The 14,654-nt window shown below is 50.6% G+C and overlaps 1 protein-coding gene across 1 annotated transcript in view; it reads left to right on the top strand.

The window, feature by feature from the left end:
- PROK1 (prokineticin 1) overlaps window positions 1–13,830 on the top strand; it is a 48,872-nt gene extending 35,042 nt beyond the window's left edge. Inside the window, exons 2-4 of the mRNA XM_032249804.1 lie at window positions 7,575–7,878; window positions 10,519–10,644; window positions 12,748–13,830. Coding sequence (XP_032105695.1) covers window positions 7,612–7,878; window positions 10,519–10,644; window positions 12,748–12,867 — 513 coding nt within the window. The 5' untranslated portion in view covers window positions 7,575–7,611 and the 3' untranslated portion in view covers window positions 12,868–13,830. The remainder of the gene's footprint in view (window positions 1–7,574; window positions 7,879–10,518; window positions 10,645–12,747) is intronic.
- The last annotated feature ends 824 nt before the right edge of the window (window positions 13,831–14,654 follow it).

The following is a 14,654-nucleotide window of genomic DNA, read 5'->3' as shown; positions in this document are numbered from 1 at the left end:
CTGCTGGCATGGTGAGTGTGTGAGGGCGGGAATGATGGGAGAGGAGGCTGAGGGAGAGCAGGGCAGGTCTTCCAAGACCTTGGACCCGGGTAAGGAGTTTGGGCTTGACCTAGGGATACAGAGGATCCTTGGAGACTTTGGATCTTTCAGAGGTAAAGAGCAGACGTCTGGGTTGCATGGAGGATGGGTGGCAGAGGGATAAACCTGGAGGGAAGGGCCTGTCAGGAGGATGAGAAGTACAGCACCAGTGCAGATGGAAAGGGAGGGAAGAACCTGAAGTTAAGGGGGGGGTCCACACGCAGGTTAAATGACCAATGAATTCAGAGAAATTTGGGAAGTTCCCAGGTTCAACTGCTGAGTGTGTTGTAGTGCCACTAGCAGAGCCAGAAGAGTGTGGCAGTGGGCAACTACACCTTGTAGCTGCCCAGGACCCTGGGACACTTGCCCCGTGTTCAGGTCTGAGTCAGTTATCTCCCAGTGTGCTCGCAGAGGTGCAGGTGTGAGGCTCGGACAGCCCACAGGAACCTTTCACGGGAAAGAATCGACTCACAGAAAGGGGCTCTGCAGGGGCCTGGACGTCAGCAGATGATGGCAGAGGAGGCTGAATGGAGAGCTGGGCCAGGTCTCATCAGCCGAGGAGCTGCCTTTGGGAGATGCCTCCCTTGTTAGGCAATTCTGTGGTGTGGTTCTGGGCATTGTTCTTGGACACCCAGTTCCATCCTGTTTCTCAAGACACCCAACAGTTCAACGAGCTGTTTAACAGTCTTCATTAAATTCCATTTCTGCTGCAGCCAGCCGGGCTGGACTTTGTTATTTACAACGAAGAACCCTGGACAATATAACTGGGTTTAGCAGTGAGGGTAAAAAGGAGGTGGAAGGACAGGGGGCATGTTGAATGTGAGGTGCCACTGGGGTATCAATGTGGGGAAGTCCAAGGGGCTATTAGCTGTATGGGCCAGGAGTGCGTGGTGGCCTGTACTGGGTACTCAGGTGTGAGATCATGAACATTTAGGTGGCTGTGAGGCTTATTTGGGACAGGTGTGGGGGCACAGGAGACCATCGAGTGTGCAAGCTCAATAGCCTCATTTAAGAGATGGCAAGCAGCAGGGGAGACATAGAAGACTGAGAGGGAAAGACCTAGACAAAATGGTGTCACGGAAAGTAAGAGAGGCATTCAAAGAAAAAGCAGTGCTTGGGCCAAAAAGGCACAAAAGGGCGAGGGAGATGAGGAGCGAAGAAATGATGCCTTGGGCTTGGCATTTAAAAGGATAAGGGTGGGCCAGGCGAGGTGGCTCATGCCTGTAGTCACAGCATTTTGGGAGGCTGAAGTGGGCGCATCGCTTTAGCCCAGGAGTTCAAGCCCAGCCTGGGCAACATGGCGAAACACCATCTCTAACGGAAATACAAAAATTAGCTGGACGTGTGCACCTGTAGTCCCGGGTACTGAGCTGGGAGGATCGTTTAAGCCTCGGACATTGAAGCTGCAGTGAGCCATGATTGCGCCACTGCACTCCAGCATGGGTGACAGAGCAAGACCTTCTCTCAAAAATGTAAAAAAGGTAGAAGGATAAAGGTGACTCGGAGAAAGCAGTTCCACTGGCATGATGGGAATGAGAGCGAGACTGGAATGGGCTGAGGAGGGCGTGGGAGAGGAGGAAATGCAGAGCTCTCCTACAATTACCATGGCGGGAAGAAGAGGGGCAGGCACCAGTGAAAGGAGAGGTGCGTGCTGCCCTCACCAGCTGAGCCAGGAGCCGCTGTGCCAAGAGGTAGCGGTGTGGGCTGTGCGGGATGACAGGGAAGATGCCAGGTTGACAGCTTGTTTATCCTCAGGTATAGATAGTCTCTGACACTGTCATTATGGCATCTTTTCTTGAATTACATCGTCTGTTGTCGAAAAAAAAAGTCTTGCAATCATTTGAAATCCAGTTAGAGGGATCACTTGGGTGAGAATGCCATTTAAAAAAACGATTGTTTTTCATTTAAAAAATGGAGATAGGGTCTCATTCTGTTGCCCAGGCTGGTCTTGAACTCCTGGGCTCAAGCGATCCTCCCACTCTGGCCTCCCAAAGTGATGGGATAACAGGTGTCAGCAACTGTACCCAGCAGAGGATGACAATTTTAAGGACTACTGGGCTCCTAAGCCTTGTTCTGAAGATGAGAGTGTATGGGGCACAGATGTTCTATGAGTTAAGGAAACTCAGAGGCCTTGGAGGGAGTCTACCTGGATGCAGACCAAGAGCCAGTGTTTCCTGTGACCCCTCCTTGCAGATATAGCCTCTGCACTGTCTGAATGTTGGTGTGCCCCCAGAATTCATATGCTGCAACCTAATCTCCCATGTGATAGTATTACGAGGTAGCCCCTTTGGGAAGGTGATTGAGTCATGAAGGGGAAGCCTCAGAAATGGGACTGGGTTCCTTACAAAAGAAGCCGGAGGGAGCTTGTTTGCCCCTTCTACCATGGGAGGACATAATAACAAAGCACGCTCTAGGAAGCAGAGAATGAGCCCTCACCACACGCAGAATCTGCCAGCACCTTGATCCTGGACTTCCCAGCCTCCAGAGCAATATATTTCTGTTGTTTGTAAATTACCCAGTGTAATGTATTTTCTTATAACAGCACAGCAGCCTAAGACTCCCCAGGTCCCTGTTCTCTGGACCCTGAGACTGTACTCTTCTTTATTCTGTTTTAGTCTTTTCTCATTCTTCTTCTCCTCTTCCTCTTTCAATTCTTCTCAGATTTGTCCAATTTAAACTCAGGCTTTCAGCCTGCCTGATTGTATGACCCTGCACTGTACTAAGCCACTCTTTCCTTTTCTCCGAGTCTCCAGAGTCTGCCCCAGGAGTTCCTGGCTATTGTGCTGTGGGTCCCTTTGAAGCCTATGGCTCAGAATAATTTCTTTAAATGTATAAAATACAATATGTAAGATTATAAAGAATACAAGTGTATTAAAATAAATTTATCAAAATATTTATTAAAAACAAATTTGTGACATGGTAATACATGTGCTTCTTAATGCATCAGATAACAATCTGGCAAGGGGCCTAATATCTACCGTGATTTCAAGGTAGTGATGAGCAGGACCGATAGCTGGAGCTATTTGCAGCAATAGTAATATGACATGAAAACATCAGCAATTTCTCCTGCCAACAAAATCACGGTACTGTTAAAACTTTTGTAGTGTGTGGAGTATGGTTCAAAGAAAATGTTAAACATTCACTTGGAAGTTAGTGAACATTAAGATACAATTTTTCTCTCTACCAAGTTTATGGATGTTCTGAATTCTGCTATGAACTCCGCGGGGGCTGTGACTCCAGGTCAACGAGCCCAGGCCTGGATGCTTGGGTTTCCTTTATTCTATTATTCCTTTCTTCATCTCTTTCTGAAACAGATCAGAGTTAACTCTTGTTTAATCATTAGCAAGGAATCAGAAATCAAGGGAGTTTTGTTTTTTTTTTTGAGATGGAGTCTCATCACTCTGTCACCCAGGCAGGGGTGCAACCTCAGCTCACTGCAACCTCCACCTCCTGGGTTCAAGTGATTCTCCGGCTTCAGCCTCCCGAGTAGCTGGGATTATAGATGCACACCAACATACCTAGCTAATTTTTCTATTTTTAGTAGGGATGGGGTTTCACCATGTTGGCCAGGCTGGTCTTGAACTCCTGATCTCAGGTGATCCACTCTCCTCAGCCTCCCAAAGTGCAGGGATTACCAGGCAGGAGCCACCACGCTCAGCCAAAGAGAGCATATTTTAACACATGTGCTCAAACGTTAACACAAGATCCGTCCACTCTGGCAGGAGCAAGGAGGGCCCTGGACATGGGCTCCCTTTCTAGCTTGCAGAACAATAACCATAACCTTCAGGTAGAGCTGAAAGGGGCCTCCCAACCTCTCCCCTGTGCTTGAGTGAGACTTGTTCTATGCCTGAAGGTCAACAGTCTCAGCAGACTACACCAGGTCAGGGAATAGTCTACTCCATAGTCTCGCTGCATGAGAAGGTTGTCCTACATCTTGAAGGGCCCCTCAAGGTAGGCCTTGAGATTGACGCTTGCTCCATGTGCACACACATGCCTGTAAAGTGGTCCGTGGTGACAGTGGCATCAGTTAAAGCAGAGAAATCGAGGCTAGGCTTAAGGTATGAGACGTGACCTGCACATAGCCCTCCTACACAGACGCCCAATGGCACGTGGCCCACCTGCCCCCATTCTCTCCTCTGGTGTGCAGGAGGCTAGGAAAGGCTTGCCCGGCACCCCTTCTCCATTAGTTCTCTCCTTCCTCAAGGGAACCAAGTCCATTTTTAGCACTTTCACCATTTACCATCCATTTTTCCCCACTCGCTTCTCAATTCACCTGCCCTCTGACTTCCCTCCTTGGTCTCCTCCATTCCCGCCTGCTTTGTCCGGGATGTTCGTCTCCTTCCCATCCTCCTTTTCCACACAGCATCCGTTAGCCAAAAAGGAACCCTTACCATGGCTAAAAAGAGCCAAGTGCTGTTGAAATTCACCTAGACATGGAACAGGAGAGTTCTAAGTTCTAGAGGGAAGTTAGACCCTAGAAGCGAGAATTCCTGGTCCTGACACGTGGAAGGAACTGAATGAATGTTTTTTTGCGTTATTGAACAAAGAACCATTACTGCTTATCCCTGAAGCTCCCCGGAGTCTCTCCTGGGATCTCCACCAGTTGCCGTCTATCCCTTGCCCTCCTCTAATTAAACTGGCCTTTTCTCAAGCGCTAGCATTCAAGAGAAATAAAATGCTCTTAATCAATGTTATTGGTTTGGTTTTGCAACAATACTTTTTGCTACCATTCTTCACTGCAATTGTGAGATGATTAGTTTTGTGTGTTTCAGGCAGCTGGGAGGGAGGGAGGGAGAATAGGGGAGTGAATGAGGCAGGTGTTAGCCTGAGAACCACATTACCTGACACTGTCTCTTGGAAGGTGACCTTGTGAGGTGGGGTAGTGTGTGCAGGGCAAGCGGAGCCCACAGGACAGCTTCTGTGAGGTGTTCCAAGCCCCCCCAAAAGTGCTGCCTCCTCCCTAGGCAGCTTTTCTCCCAGAGTTCTCCAAGGCTGGTAGTCTTTTTGTTCTTTTGCCACCCGCCCGGCCCAGTGTCACAGTGTACAGGTGGGCATTACGGACTCATTAGTTTGATTCTCACCTCCCAGCAGAATTTTATATTAAAGCATACAGGTTCATACATTTATAGTAAAAATTGCCAATTGGTAGCAAGTGCTGCTGTGTGCCGGGCATTGTGTAAGCACTTCACATGCATCATCTCACTTAACTCTCTACCTGCAGTCAGAGGGATCCTTTCAAGGTGTGAATCAGGCCAGGTGAGGTGGTGCATGTCTACAGTCCTAGCTATTTGGGAGGCTGAGGCAAGAGGATCACTGAAGCCTAGGAGTTCCAGGCTGCAGTGAGCTATAATTGCGCCCCAGCCTGGGCAACAGAGCAAGACCCTGTTTCTAAAAAAAAAAAAAAAAAAAAAGACCCAGCTGTAAACCACATCCTGTCTCTCCCCTGCTCCAAACTCTCCAAGGGTTCCCATCATACTGAGAGTCAGGTCCTTGCCATGTCCCATGAGGCTCCTGCTCCAACTGCAGCCCCTCCCACCCATCCCCTGTGTTACCTCGCTCCTCGCTTCTCCTGGAACTGGCCAAGAAGCCCTGCCCCAGGGCCTTTGCACTGACTTTTCCTCCAGGCTCTGCCCAGCTCCCTTCTTCACTTTCTCAGCCATCTGTGCAAGTGTCTTCTCAGAGATACACTTGCCACATCTAAAATACGACGCCTTGTCAAGCTCTGTTGCCTTCCCTGCCTTCCTTTTTTTTTTGAGCTGGAGTCTCGCCTTGTTGCCTAGACTGGAGTGCAGTGGCACAATCTTGGCTCACTGCAAACTCTGCCTCCCGGGTTCAAGCGATTCTTCTGCCTCAGCCTCCTGGGTAGCTGAGATTACAGGTGTGAGCCACCACACTTGGCTGACTTTTGTATTTTACTAGAGATGGGGTTTCACTATGTTGGTCAGGCTGGTCTCGAACTCCTGACCTCCAAGTGATCTGCCTGCCTCGGCCTCCCAACCCAAAGTGCTGGGATTACAAGCACGAGCCACCATGCCTGGTCCCCTGCCTTCCTATTTAACAGTGCTCAGCACAGCTGGCCATTTTATTACAAATCTGTTTATTTGTCTATTACCCTTCTCCTTGAAGAGAGTCAAAATTACATGACGACAGAGTTTGTTTTGTTTACTGCTGTATTTCTAGTGCCAAGAACAGTGCCTCCAATACAGTAGGCTCTCAATCAATACAGTCCATGAATAAATAAGTAGATGAATACTCACAAAATCCTATGATTTAAATGCTATTCTTCCCCCCATGTTAAGATAAGAAAACCGAGGCTTGGAGAGATTAGCAATATTTTCAAGGTCATGAAGTCATGGATCTGAAGTCAAAGTGTCTGCCTCCAGGGCTTAGCTCCTAGCCCCTGTGCTAGTAAATCTAGCCCTGCACTAATAAATGCCTGTCAACATTTCTATGTGGAAACCCTAAATCCATGAGACCTTGACGAAAAAAGGCTTTGTGGATGAAACTGTGAAATACTACAAACTGCATTTCCCACTTGGTGTTTCAAACACTTGTTAGCATATGAAAGTCCTGCAAAAAGGAAGCTGTTTTGTGTTTCCCAAATATTTGACTGTAGTGGTCTCTTGTTTATTTGTGTATTGACATAGTGCAACACATACCTTGGGAAATATTGGCTTTTATTATTGTGGAGAGAAGGCAGATCATCTGACAAACGACAGGGAGCTCTCTCTGGGTCATCTGACACAGAGAGGGCTGGGGTCAGGGGCTTCCCTCGCAGAAGAAGGGGCCATCCCCAAAGTCGACTTCCCACCAGACTAGCATCTGAGCCCACTGTGTTCGTACACTCACAGATAAGGCCACTCTCATGCTCCCCCCTAAGACTGGAAGGCCAGTAGTGTAGCTCTAGTAACTTTCAGCCACAGCCCAGCCCAGCTCGGCTCTGCAGGGTACTGAGAGAGTGTGACCTGTGTGTTTGCTGGCTTTCTTCCCTTTGGTCCTTATGCGAAGTGACACTTGCTGGTGTTCATCCTGAGCCCGTGAGAGAGCAAATCCTTGCGTGTGTCACTTAGGAACACCAGCCCCACAAGCCTGGTCTTTTTTTTCCTCACCGTTTTATGTCTCCTCACTGTAACTTTAACCTTTAGAGAAATAAGGATACTACCTCACCCTCTTCGGTCTTCTCAGCTGCCTGTGTGTTGAGCCCATGGTAAATGCATAGATAATTCTTGGTGTGAGTGTGAGGGAACCAATAATGCTGTATGTTGCATAGTTTGGTGCAGGAAGGATAAATGGCGATGTTGCTAATCCGTTAATTCATTACCAGAGCCTTCCCTCTGCCCCAAGGAGGATAGAAAGATGCCCAGAGGCAGAAAAGAACATTGAGTGAAATGTGCATAACTGTCTGAATCACTGCGTTCTTGGGAGAGTCAGAGCAACTGTCAAAGCCCCCGAAGTATCCATTTTTATTGGTTTTGATGTTGATTTGTTGCTGTTAGAGATTCAGGTCTCATCTTCGCTTCTGAGATCATTTGAATGACATCGGTGTTGGAGAAGGGAAGAGCGGAGACAAAGCATCCACAGGCAGCCCTGGATCCTGAGTGTAAACACCTGGGAGGAGGCGGGGCATGCAGGAGAGCCTGGCCTTTCCAGCTTGCCAGGCACAAGGCTGAGCAGGAGGAACCGAGGGGCATCCAAGTGGGCAGTGTTTTGCCTTTACCCCAAGTGACCATGAGAGGTGCCATGCAAGTCTCAATCATGCTCCTCCTAGCAACTGTGTCTGACTGTGCTGTGATCACAGGGGTAAGTTGCCTAACATTCTCTGTTCCCCTTGGTTTTGGGGAGATGTCAGGCTCTGCAAGGGATTTGAGCCCAGGGACCACGCAGGAGGCTCTGTTGGCTCAGCACGCTGTGAACCAAAGGGAATGGGGAGTTAGGCATTAGACAGCACTTCAGAGAGGGATTGCATGCGATTTTCAGACTAGTTAGACCTCACTCTACTAAATGGGATCTGCTTTTGAGAAGCTGTGTGTGAATCAAATCCTGTTTTAAATGCATCAGCAAAGCATTGAACATTTTGAAGTTCAGTCCTTTGATAAAATGAAGATTCCTATTGTATAATAAGGAATTCCTTCATAAAGTGAATTGGCATACTCTAATTTGTCTTTTGTGTGAATTTTAATATTTATTAATGATCTGGTTCACATATTAATATAACTTACATAGCATGTAAATTATATTAAAATTATATTCAAGGCAATAAGCTTAATTAAACGTGATAAGCTTATAAACTTCAATTGTGTAAATTTAACCTCTGCTTAGAAAGATATCTTTGAAACTCTTCCCTCGGTGCCTGCCCAGTTGGTTCTGAGGAATATGGGTGACGCTAACATTCAGCTGAGTGTACCCCAAAGCAAGTGTTCAGATAACAAGTAGAAATCCAGCCTCGAAGCAGAGGTTCAGTATACGGGCACTGTACAATTGGTTCAAAATACTCAAATCATGGTTTTCTCTCAGAAGTTTGCTTTTACCTCCAACCCCCTTCAAACGGGCACGTGATGTGTGGTAGCAGGACCATTCTTATTCAAGCAGAAAGCAATGCTTTACCTGAGCACTTTCCACATAAAAGCCCCCCACCGGGAGAAAAAGTTTGGGGGGAGCAGGGAAACTAAGTTTTAGTTCAGCCTCCTTCAACTTTTTATGTAGAGAATGGAAATGTAGAGAAATGCCAAACAATTCCTGGAAATGGGTTAATTTTACTATTCACAGAAAGGAAAAATTCTTTTCTCTTTTAAAGGAAAAAGACTGAGTTCAAAAGAACAAATATGAAAGTTGAGTCAAATACTTTTGAGATCCAAAGCAAAAAAAAATAATAATAATTGCAAAGGCAGAATTATACCTAATGAAGCGTTTACACTGAGGGCTGCCCTTCGACCGGGTGGCTTGGAATTCTGGGAGGACAAGAACAACGGGGAGAAGCCCCGGCTGCTGCACTGTGAGGGCTGGAGCCGCGCCGCGAGGGTGCCCAGATGCCAGGCTCACCTCACACAGGTGCCAGCTTCAGCACTGGCCCAGAGCGGCAGCAGGGCAGGCAGATCTGAGAGCAGCAGGCAAACATTCTCATGGTGAAAAGCTCAGTAGGAGAGCACATATCCCTAGGTAAGGGGAAAGGCAGGAAAGACAGATGAGTGGACATGGCAGCAATGGGAAGTCAGGACTCCCCAGGCTCCCCACATCCTCCTGGTCCTGCTGGTATCTGACCCTGACTCTCAGCAGGAGGCCAGGCTCCACCCCCTCCACACTCCCCAGCTCCCCGGACTGGGACTGTCCCCACATTCAAGGCTTTCTGGTTCTTCTTCCGGGAGTGGGACAGCAATGCCCCACCTCTGTGGGAGAAGAAGTCAACTGGGGCTTCCTATACCCCAACCCTGAGCTTTCGGGGCCTGGCTGGATGTGAGATGCGCCCTTGCTGGGCTGGAGACCGGCACAGCTGGGTGGCCCGTAGCTCCTCTGCGTGATCGGTGGAGCTGGCATCCACTCTTTCCCTCTCAGGTCTGAGGAAGTAGGAGGCTTCCAGGTCCTGCCGCGTCCCACATAGCAGCCGGAAGGTGCCCACAGGTTTTAGTGGAGAAGAGTGATCCAAAGCAGCTTTGGATTTCAGCTCAGAAAAGCCACCTGGCATCTCTGAGAGTGGAAAGTGCAGATGCTTCTTCATCAGGTCCCCACCTGAATCTGGAGCCGTTCAGAGTTCTGTAGTCCCCAGCCCTGGCTTCTGTTTAACGTGGGCTTGGGTGGCCTTCTTTACAAATGGCACCTTCCCCAAACCAGGCAGGGCCACTCAGCCCCTGTTCTGTGATCCTCCCTGGAGATCAGGGAAGTCAGTAGAGAAACCCTGGGAGAGGCACCTGTTCACTGGATGCTGGCCAGTGGGCTGGGGCTGGGGCTCTGAGGGCCAGGGTGGGGTGCCACCGTGCAGAGGGGAGGCACTGACCACAATGCCGGGTCAGGACTGGAGACTCCTGATCCAAGGCAGCTCAGCACTGACCACCCAGGAATTTGGGCCATCAGGGTCCCTCCCACCTCTGAGAATTCTAATTAATTCAATTCCACCAGTATTCATTGTGCATCTCCTAGCCCTAGAAAAGCTATGCCTTCTATCCTCCAGCCTTGTCAGAAAAGGAGGATTGCCTTCCTACTGAGTAGCCTCAAGGAGCTTGGACGGTTCCTCAGATCCAGTTACCATGCCCCGCTAAGCCCTGAGTCTCCCCATGAGAGGAGCAGGGCAATAAAGCGTGGCCCAGGGCGTTCTGTTAGGCTAAGGCGGGGGTGATATTCTCAGCCTCTTCTTCCTCCGTCCTGATAAAGGCTTTTTGGGTCTACCCTTCCCTCCTGCTTTCTCTTGGGTGAACTAATGGGCTGCTCCCTTCTCTCTCCCACCTGCAGGCCTGTGAGCGGGATGTCCAGTGTGGAGCAGGCACCTGCTGTGCCATCAGCCTGTGGCTTCGAGGGCTGCGGATGTGCACCCCGCTGGGGCGGGAAGGCGAGGAGTGCCACCCCGGCAGCCACAAGGTACTGAGCAGACACTGCACGGGTGCACAGATGTGGGTGAGCCATGCGGGGAGCAGGGGGTGAGGTCTTGGAGCCTTCCTCTAGCTAGGAGGGCTAGAGAGGCTGGCTCCAGAGAGGAAGTGTGGGAGGCTGTGGCTCCAGAGGACTTCACCATCCTCTGACAGCTGATCCTGCCCTGATCCAGCCCCTGAATGTCAAGGGGAAGCAGCCAGCTATGGGGTTGCTGTGCCTCCCCACCATTAGGCACCCACCTTACCTAGTACACTGCAGGTCAGACATCTGTACGTTTATTTGTACAGGGTCTGACATGATCTACCTACAGACTTCTAGCACAGATCGGAGAGAACTGCTGGTCTAATTTGATCCTCACAGCAACCCCGGACAATGCTGAGGAAACTGAGCCCAGCAGAGTCATGTGACTTGCTCAAGGCACACAGCCAATGAGACGGAGCTGGGATGGGAATAGTGGCTTTCTGATGCCAGCTCTAGTTATGCCTCACTGATGTTGGGCACTGCCTCTTTTCTTTTGGGGGGTGGCCTTGGGTGGAGGGGTGCCGCTGATCTCATAGGCTGTTGGACAGTCTGGGCATTCCCAGACCATAATTCTCTGTGTGGACTTGGGCAGATTAGCTCGCCTGCTCTTGGGCCACACATAGGTAACGAGTGGAGCAGACCCACTGCCTCTAATGTCCGTTACGGGTCTGACGAATTCCGATTTTGAAAGGATCTCACATGCCCTTTGCTCTGTAGGGACCTCACTTCAGGAACACAAAAGAAGACCCACAAAGTCACCTTCCACACCTGGTCAGGTCTACAGCCAGGCAAGCCAGGTGCCCACTTTCTAAGAAGTCACTCGCTCTTGTGCCCTAAGTACACAGCTCCTGCCCTGCTCCCATGCCCTGACAGCCAGCTCCCAGTCCCGAGTCCTCAGGAGCCGCAGCCTACCTGCACTCCCTCCCTGCAGCCACTTTACCACACTGCACCCGCTAACCAGTGAAGCTCCCAATTCCCACAGCGTTTTCATTAAGATGCAAATGGTGGTGGTTCAATCTAGTCTGACGTCGTATTAGAAGCAATGAGGGCATTTCCACAGGCTCTGGGGTGACCTGCTCTCCTCCCCGGGCCTTGCCCCTGTCCCCACATGTACCCCGCTGTCTGAATTAGACATTCCTGAGCACAGGCTCTCAGGCTTACCAGCCGCCTTCCACCTGGACTCAGGCACCTTTCGTGGTCTTCAGGGACTTGCCTGCACCCTGGCTCGGGGCTCATCTGGGCACAGAGCATCCGCCAGCAGCCTCTCTCCCAATCACAGCCCCGCCCAAACTCGTGCCCCAGGGTGAAGAGGGGCAGGAGTGGTGAAAGAGGCCGGACAACGTGGCAGTCCTTGTAACCCTGGGGCACCTGAGGTGGTTCAGCTGCAGATCCATGTTCCCAGTAAGGACAACAGTGGTAATAAAACCCAATGCTGAGTGCTTCCTACACGCCGCCCTTCATACTGGGTGCTTTTTGTCATTTTAACCTTTGTAACGATATGTGGTAGGTGCTGTTATTAACCCATTTTACAATTGATAAAGCTGAGGCACAGAGAGGCCAAGTGATTTGCTGATTGTCACACAGCCAGGAAGTGGTAGACCTGGGATTTGAACCCAGGCAATTCTCAAAACTTCTTGGGGATACCCCAGTGGTTTAGCACTCCTCTGGGCTGTGGGTCAGGGCAGAGATGGTGGCTGTCCTGTTCACGGCTGCACTTGCAGCACCCACCACGGAGTTATGAGCCCATAATGGATGAGCAACAAACATTCAATCAATAGGCGTGTGTGTGTGTGTGTGTGTGTGTGCGTGTGTGCGCTGAGTCTCCAGAGCCAGATAGCCTGGGTGCAAATCCTAGCTCCTTCACAAATTAGCTGTGTGATCTTGGCACATTGCTTAGCCACTCCGTGCCTCAGTTTCCTCATTTCTAATTGCCAGTATTGTCTAATTGCAATGGGGGAGTGGGCTAGGGAGGTGGGAGAGACATTTGCCAGGGCTGGGCTGAGCAGAGTCTGCTGCCAGGAGGCCCGCCCACCTCCCTTTGGTGAAGGCGCTGCTTTCTTCTCTCCTTAGGTCCCCTTCTTTAGGAAACGCCAGCATCACACCTGTCCTTGCTCTCCCAACCTGCTGTGCTCCAGGTCCCTGGATGGCAGGTACCGCTGCTCCACGGACTTCAAGAACATCAACTTTTAGGCGCTTGCCTGGTCTCAGGATGCCCACCACCCTTTTCCTGAGCACAGCCCGGATTTTGATTTCTGCCATGCATCCCAGCTCCCATAACTCTCCCAGTGCCTGCACTGACTACCCTGATCTCTCTTGCCTAGTACGCACATACGCACACAGGCAGACACACCTCCCCTCATGACATGGTCCCCAGGCTGGCCTGAGGATGTCCCAGCTTGAGGCTGCGGTGTGAGAGGTGGCCAGCCCGGTTCTCTTCCCTGCTCATTTGCCAGAGAAGTGGCAAATGGCAGAAAGGACATTCCCCCTCCCCTCCCCAGGTGACCTGCTCTCTTCCCTGGGCCTGCCCCTCTCCCCACAGGTGCCCCTCGGACTGAACTAGACATTCCTGAGCACAGGCTCTTGGGTGCCTTGCTGAGTCCCAGGTCCCAGCCTGACCCTAGGCCCTCTATGTGATGTCTATGGGGACCAATCTGTGGGTTTTTCATCTTCCTTTGATTGGTTAACTCCTTAGTTTTAGACCACAGGCTCAAGGTCTGCTCTCCCCAGAGAGCAGCGGACAGTCACCCCAAGGCGGGTGTAGGGAGCCAGGGAGGTCAATTAGCCCCCTGAAGGCTCTGGTCCTGGCCAGCCTGTGACCTGACTTTCTGCCCAAATTGTCATGCCTTGAAGGCCCCCTCTTACCACACTTTACCAGTTAACCACTGAAGCCCCCCATTCCCACAGCTTTTCCATTAAAATGCAAATGATGGTGGTTCAATCTAATCTGCTATTAGAAGGCAGTTAGGGTGTTTCCTTAAACAGCTCCTTTCCAAGGATCAGCCCTGAGAGCAGGGTGGTAACTTTGAGGAGGGCAGTCCTCTGTCCAGATTGGGTGGGAGCGAGGGAGGGGGAGCAGGGCAGGGGCTGAAAGGGGCTGAAAGGAAGGCAACTACACACCAATCTGCTGGCTTCAGAATAAAAGCATGAACTGAACCAAGATGTGTGGCGTGGTGTTCCTGCTGTGGGTTTCAGCCAGGGCCTATGCCTCTGTGGCAAGGACCAGGTTGTGTCCAGGTGCGGGAGGAGGGTGACTGCTGTTCCTCCCCTCCCCCACACCGTCAAGACATGTTTTTTGGAGAGAGTGGATTTCAGGATCTTTTTGAAGAAAGGACAGGGGCAGCCCCGTGAGCTCTGGGCAGGGCGTGAGCTGCTCAGAAGGATTAGGGGCAGGAAGGGGCCGTGAGCTGGCATGGGCTGGGAAGACTCCATGGCTGAGACCGCTTAGCTGCAACTCTTGTTTTTGAAATTTGGGCCCTTTTGTTTGAGGTCAAATATTTGACCCCACCAGGCCACTGTGTGCCTGGAGAGAAGAAATCCACATTGCTGATGGAGCTGGCAGGGTCCTGAGCCCTCCATCCTAACCCAGAGGCTGGGAGCTTCCTCTAAATGTAGCTTTCTGGTCTCACTGTTTCTTTTCCTCTTCAATTCTTAGTCTAGAAAAATGTAACATACAATAGGAAAGTACATCACGTCCCATTCTATTGCTCAGAAGTCTCCAGGAAGACTATGGTTTCTGAGGCCTGGAGGGCTCCTGCCATCCCTGAGGGCTGGCTCTGCGTGTGCTCTTCATCCACCAGCCCTCCCTGCTCAGGGGTACCCAGGACAGTCTTCACTCCAGGGCCCTCTCAAGCCAGGCCAGGCCCCGACACTGTCCTTTCTTTGTCTTTGTCTCCTTTTACGGACATTGCCACCTGCTGTGCTGCCTTGGGACTTTCCTGCAGCCTGTGAATCTTTTTCTCTTGGTTTCAGGCTCAGGT

This window comes from Sapajus apella, unplaced genomic scaffold (genome assembly GCF_009761245.1).
Source record: "Sapajus apella isolate SASKATOON/1434 unplaced genomic scaffold, GSC_monkey_1.0 scaffold69, whole genome shotgun sequence".
NCBI classification, from domain to species: domain Eukaryota; kingdom Metazoa; phylum Chordata; class Mammalia; order Primates; family Cebidae; genus Sapajus; species Sapajus apella.
Note: the sequence above shows the minus strand (reverse complement) of the source record. Positions and strands in the feature narration are given on the sequence as shown.